Source organism: Pezoporus wallicus, unplaced genomic scaffold (assembly GCF_028554395.1).
Source record: "Pezoporus wallicus isolate ANWC-B61680 ecotype Strahan unplaced genomic scaffold, APGP_CSIRO_Pwel_v1 scaffold_7107, whole genome shotgun sequence".
Lineage (NCBI taxonomy): Eukaryota > Metazoa > Chordata > Aves > Psittaciformes > Psittacidae > Pezoporus > Pezoporus wallicus.
The window spans coordinates 8,292,095-8,298,094 of NW_026642114.1; the positions used below are offsets into that span (position 1 = coordinate 8,292,095).

General features: G+C 61.1%; 1 protein-coding gene across 2 annotated transcripts; it reads left to right on the forward strand.

The window, feature by feature from the left end:
• The first annotated feature begins 386 nt into the window (after window positions 1-386).
• Window positions 387-5,570, forward strand: LOC130608830 (PHD finger protein 13-like). Of its 2 annotated transcripts, none has more exons than XM_057427171.1 (5): window positions 387-577; window positions 2,274-2,366; window positions 2,550-3,162; window positions 3,443-3,478; window positions 3,575-5,570. In XM_057427171.1, exons 1-5 carry the CDS (start codon window positions 446-448, stop codon window positions 3,799-3,801), a joined length of 1,101 nt encoding a protein of 366 aa, XP_057283154.1. In that variant the 5' UTR covers window positions 387-445; the 3' UTR covers window positions 3,802-5,570. The 2 variants fall into 2 exon arrangements, with proteins under 2 accessions (XP_057283154.1, XP_057283153.1); XM_057427170.1 differs by having other exon boundaries at window positions 389-577; window positions 3,440-3,478.
• The last annotated feature ends 430 nt before the right edge of the window (window positions 5,571-6,000 follow it).

Consider the following 6,000-nt stretch of genomic DNA (forward strand, 5'->3'; position numbering starts at 1 on the left):
GGTGGGGGGGGAAATGCTTTCTGGGTGGGTCTCGCCAAATTAAATGGCTCCTCCGTGGTGTGCGGGAGGCGGGTGCCCGTGCCGGGGTGAGCGGAGCCGCTCCGGTGCCCCGCTCTGGCGGTAGGGGAGGCGGGCTTTGGGTGTCAGCCCGGTCGGGTGCTGGATCCGGTTGCTGTTAGGGGGCGGTGAGAGGAGGGGGCAGGGCGGGCACCCGGAGCGGGGGGTGCCGGCGTCCCGGGGCTGTGTGGGGCGGGCCCGATCCGCGGCTCCCGCCCCGCGCCGGTCCTCCCGGGGCGGCTGGCGCGAGGCTCCGCCCCCGCCTTCCCCGCCACCAGGTGGTCCCGCCCCTGCGGCCGGGGCGGTGCTCGAGCCTCGGTACGACCGGCGGTGGGCACCCACCGCACCGGGCACGGCAGGGCAGGGCAGGGAGGGCCCGGCGGGCGGCATGAGCGCTGGCGGGGAGGCGGCAGGTGAGGGGCGCGGGGCCGCTGCTCCCGGAGCACCGTTCCCCAGCGGCGGGCCGCGCTCGGCGGGGAGCAGCCCCGTGCCCAGCCCCGGATCCCCGGTGTCCGAGGAGGTGAGCGGGGCTGGGGGGGACCCTGGGGACGCTGTTTGTGTGTCCGGGGTGAGGGCCCGCCATGGGATGGGGGGGGGGGAGGAAATCCTCTGTGTGCACGGGGGACCGTGTGTGCTGGGGGGGGGTTGCCCTCATACCGAGGGGTGCTTGGAGCTGCGCTCTGGGGGGGGGTTGTGACTGAGGGAGGCTTGGTTGGGGGGGGCTGTGCGTGGTGTATGTGCGAGCGGGGGAGCGCTGTGTGTGTGCGGGGGGAGGGGGAGGCGGGTGTTTGTGTGCCCCGTGTGAACGGGGGGGGATCTGTGTGTGTGCTGGAGGCCTCTGTGTTCCCCATATGAACGGGGAGGAGGGGAGCGAGCGGCTCTGTGTGTGTGCGCGGAGGGGGGGGGGTCTCTGTGTTCCCTATGAGAACGGGGGGGGAATGGCTCTGTGTGTGCACGCGGGAGGGGTGTCTGTGTTCCCTATATGAACGGGGGGGGGGGAGCGGGTCTGTGTGTGTGCTGAGGGGTGTCGCTGTGTGTCCCCCGTGAGAACGGGACGGAGGGAGCGGCTCTGTGTGTGTGTGCGCCCGCGGGGGGGCCTGTACCTGTGTGAAGAGCCCCGAGGGGCGGCTGTGGGCAGGGGCGGGCGATGGTGCCGGGGGAACGGGACGGGGGTAGCGGGCTGGCGGGCGGGAGGAGGCACACCGGGTCTGGGGGATGCTGGCGGTGCGGCCGGGGACCTGTGTGGCCAGGATGCGTGTGTGTGCATGTATGTGTGTGTGTGTGTGTGTGTGTGTGTGTGTGTGTGTGTGTTTCGCGGCGTGCTTGTACCGGGGCGGGCGGGCGGGGGCTGCCGGGGTGCGTGTGTGAGCGGTGTGCGCGCGCTGTTGTGTGCCGGTTCCGGAGGTCCGGGGCGGGTGTTCCTCGTGGGGGGAGGGGGATGCCCGTGTGCGGGAGCGGGGTCTCACCCCCACCTTTCTCCTCTTCCACACACCCCACCCCCCCTCCCCGCTGTTGGTCGGGGCAGGACCGGGAACGCGGCGCCATCTTGGGGGAGCCATCAGGTGCCCGGCGCGGGGACAGGCGGTGGCCGCCCGCTTCCCGCCCCTCACCGGCGGTTCCGGCCGAGGGGGAGCGGCGCGGCCCGGCCCGGCCTGGCTTCAGGGGCTCCCCCCGGTGCCGGCGGGGACGGGTGGGGGGCGTCTGCTACTCCGCCCATGGCTCTGGGGGCCTCGGCGCGGGGATGGCTCTGCCGCGGGATCCCGGAGCTCCGAGTGCGGGACTTGGTCCTGAGCGGCGCCAGCCTCTTCCGGCTGAGCCGGGGAAGCCCCAGGCCCCCGGCACCTTCTCCCTCTAGCCCTGAGTCAGCCGCTGTGGGCGGACATCCCTGGCTCGGAGCTCCCGAGCCTCTGACTCCGCTGTGCCGGGCGGCTGCTGGCGCTCCAAGTGTCCCACCGTGTCCTCACCGTGTGCGCCATGTGTCCCCCCGCGGTACGGGCTCTGAAGGGAAAGGCTGCGTCTGTCGAGCCAGATGATGCAGATGGGTCAGGGGATGGATGGATGGATGGATGGATGGACGGACGGACGGATGGATTACCTAAAAATTACGTGCTTGTATAATTGCCTGGTGGTCCAGCGCTGCCTGTCAGGATTGGCTGGGATGCTCAGCTCAGGTACGGGTATGGAGCAGTTTAGCTGACACGTGGTGTTTGTTGCAGCCATTGCAGAAACGACAGAGAACCGTGGAGGATTTCAACCAGTTCTGCACCTTCGTTTTGGCCTATGCAGGCTACATCCCCTACCCTGAAGAGGTAAGCAGGTTTACAGGGTGCTCCTCTACGAAAAGACTGGTTTCTCTGGGCTCTCCACTTTGTGCAAACCCAGCTTCTAATTTCTCCTCAAGAATTGTTCTCCATCCCCAGTTCCTTCCTCCTTACCCTTGAGTGTCTGCTTTGCAGTCTCCCATGTTAGTCCTGCATCTTCCCCTCTTGCAGAATGAACCTTGGACCCATGGAGGCAGCATGAGTCCCCAGAACAGCACAGGGAGCACTCAGGACAGTGATAGCTGGGCCTCATCCCACTCCTCTGACTGCCATGTCCTGACGGATGATGGGAGGAGCAGGAACAGCATGGCCAGGGGGGCTGTGGAGAGCAGCTTGCTCATGAGCTGCCCAGCCTTTCCCACCAGCTTCTATGACGTCCGGCCCCAGCAAACCAAACGGAAGAAGCCACCAGCAAAGAAACTCATTTTGGAGCCAGAGGTGAAGAGCGTGCTGCTGAGCACTGGGAAGGGCTTTGGGTCAGAGCAGGACGGGGTGAAGGAGCTGGCTGCGCCAGAGGGACAGGTGCTTCCTGTGAAAGAGCAGCTCCAGGAGCCTTCCCTCAACCCAGCTGGGGACCCCCAGCCCAACTCCCTCCTGGAGGAACTGATGAAGGAGGAGAAGGACTGGATGCATAGAGAGCAGGGGACCAAGAAGCTAGCAGGAGATGATCCTCAGCTAAAGGAGCACAACCCCTGCTCTAGAGGGAGGAAAAGCCCCAGTTCTTGTAGTACCTTGGACCAAAGCGAAGGAGAAGACGCAAGCAGAGGGAGTTCCCAGCTTAGTGGTGAGTACCTGAGGCAGTGCAGAGGGCTCTGTTATGCTGCAGCCAGTGATGAAGATGGTCCCTCCCTTAGCTGGAGCTACCTATGCTGGCTGCAGGGAGGCCTTGTGGATGGCCCAAGCCTCTCCCAGCAAGGGGAATACCACTGGGACCTGGAGGGGCCTGAAGAGCAGAGCAATTCTGTTTGGCAGCTCTGTTCTGTGGAGTGTCCAAAGTGGGGTGCAGGGCTCTCTGCTCATCTGGTCTTCCTTTTTTTCTTTTCTCCCCTTTGCGATTCCAGCAGTTGAATTCACAGCAGCACCCAACACCAAAGCAGAAGGTGAGTGAGGGCTATCCCATTTATCACCAGCAGAACTGGCTAGTCTGGCTGCAGCTGGTAAGGTGGTTTCTGACCAGTGTCTCTCTCCCTGACCAGATGATGATGCCTGGGATCTGATCACCTGCTTCTGCCTGAAGCCCTTCGCAGGGAGGCCCATGATTGAATGTAATGAGTGTGCGACCTGGATCCACCTCTCCTGTGCCAAGATCCGCAAGTCCAACGTGCCTGAGGTTTTCATCTGCCAGCGGTGCCGCGATGCCAAGCAGGAGATTCGCCGCTCTAACCGAGCTCGGACAGTGCCCCGCAAGCGCTTCTGTGACTGAAGCTCCTCCACAGCAGGGAAGGTGGGGGTCCCCTTTTCTCAACTGCAGACTGTAGCCTGGTTTGGCTAGACAATCAATGCACAGTAATGGCAGTGGAGGGGCTGGGCCGGGGGCTGGACTGTCCCCCTTGCACTTCCTGGAAGCTGCCATGCATGTCCTCCCTGAGGATTGTGTTGGCCGCAGAGGTCGATTACCCCAGAGGTGTTGGGGGGAGAGCAGGGTAGCCCAGCCACGCACTAGGTCATTCAGAAACATCTCTGTCTTTGCACGAGGCTGTCCCAGTGCCTTTACCCCAGGACAGCCAAGGAGAACCTAGTCCAAGTAGTTTTTCTGTGGTGTGGTGGAAGCTTACACTTAGCCTAAGATGTGACGCCCCTTCCTCCTTTTTCATCACCGTTTCCCTTGAACCTTCAGGTGGGCTGCAATGGCAAAGCCCCAGTGACCCAAGTTCTCCAGCAAGTAGGTGCAGCCCAGGCAGGGCTACAGCTTCTTGCTACACTACATCAAGGGCTACACTGCATTAAGGGATGTAGTGTGCTGCTCTCCAGGCTAGGCAGGGAAGGGACATTGGTCTTGTTGATGCCTGAAGCAGACTGGGGCTCTTGCATTTTAGGGGCATTGGTGGAGCCATCTATCTCTGGCTCATCCGCGCTGTAGGCTGCACAGGGGAGGTCCATCCTGTGGCGCTCCTGGTTTTGTTTGCTGTCCCAGTAGCCCCAGGATAGCCCTGATGGGTCAGGATTAGCAAAGGCATCCTCTAGTAGATGACTGCAAAGGCTGTTCTTGCTGAGCAGCCCTCCTTGGTTCATGTTCTCCAGCTTCACTGAGGTCTCCTGTGTGAAGAGGGGTGAGATTCGTTGTAGGAGATTGAAGTTATCCTCAGAGCTGGCTGTGGCAGGGCTGGCAGCCCTTCAGAAAGGGATCAGAAGAATGCTCTGGTTAGCTTTCCATGTTTTCCACACCCAGTTTAAAACAACTGGAGCTCGTACCCTGAGGCCGTCTCCTACCTGCAGGGCTGCCTGGTGGAGCATGTGCTTCAACACCAGCTGGATGCTGAGACCTGAGCTTGGATGGAGCCAGGAGCTGGGATGCCTTTGCTTCCCAGCACTCACTCCATCACTAAGGTTGTTGGGTTTTTGTTTTTTTTTTTTGTCCTGAACATGTAGATTTAAACTTAATGACTTGTCAAGAGTGGGCCCTGAGCCCCTTCTGCTATGCAACTGCTGCTCCAGAGACATGGGAAGTGCCCTGTCCAGCCCCCTGGTGAAGTTCAGCAGTGGAAGGCTTTACCCCCTCTGTGTTCCCTGTGCACGGTGTCTGTGTGTGATCTAGTGGGGCCCCATGTGCACTTGGATCCCACCTCCTCCTCACAGCCCCTCCAAAAAGCCTGGCCCACGTGCCTTCTGCACTTTCCCTGGGGGACACAGCCTCTGCTCCTGGCCTGGTGATGCTCAGCTTGGCCCCCTGTGCGCTGCTGACTGAAGCAGGAGTGGGACGGCCCCCATGACTGTATTTCTTAACTGGGTTCTTTTCTACTTGCACATCTGGTTACAGTGGGACCACAGCTCGGGGGAGAGTGTGGGGCAGCCCCTGTCACTCAGCCCCCAGGCTCATCCTTGTGCCTCTCCTCCTATGGAAAGCCTGGGCCCCAAAAGTGCTTTATGTTTTTATAGTTTCTTTGTATTGATATGTAAAATAGTGAATTCTGGTCCTTGCCCTGTGGAGTGTGGCTAGAGTCTTATGTATATAATAAAGTACTTTTGCCATAACGGTGGTGGCTTTGGCATAGTTTGGTGGCCTTGGGTCTCATGTCCCTCTGTGACGCAAGTGCTCCCCTTCTGCTGTGGCTGGGAGGGGACCTGGTGTGGGGATCCCACTCAGCCCTGATAACCCACCCCCACCCCAGGTAAACACCAGGGTGCATAAACAACAGGGAACGAGCAGGCCAGTGCATCTTGTGTTTAATAGAGCGATGACCACCTCCCCACCCCACTGCAGTGCACAGTGATGCTTCACAGGAAGGTCCTCTGGAAGCAGATGGGCTGGGGGGTAACCTCTTCAACGGATGCCATCTTCCCAAGGCTGCAGCCAACTCATTGTGAACATCATGGGTTACTCCAAAGAAGAAGCCGGTCCAATGGCTCAAGGAGAGGTGCGTCCACATGCCCTTGCTGTCATTCTTACAGTACATCACTATTT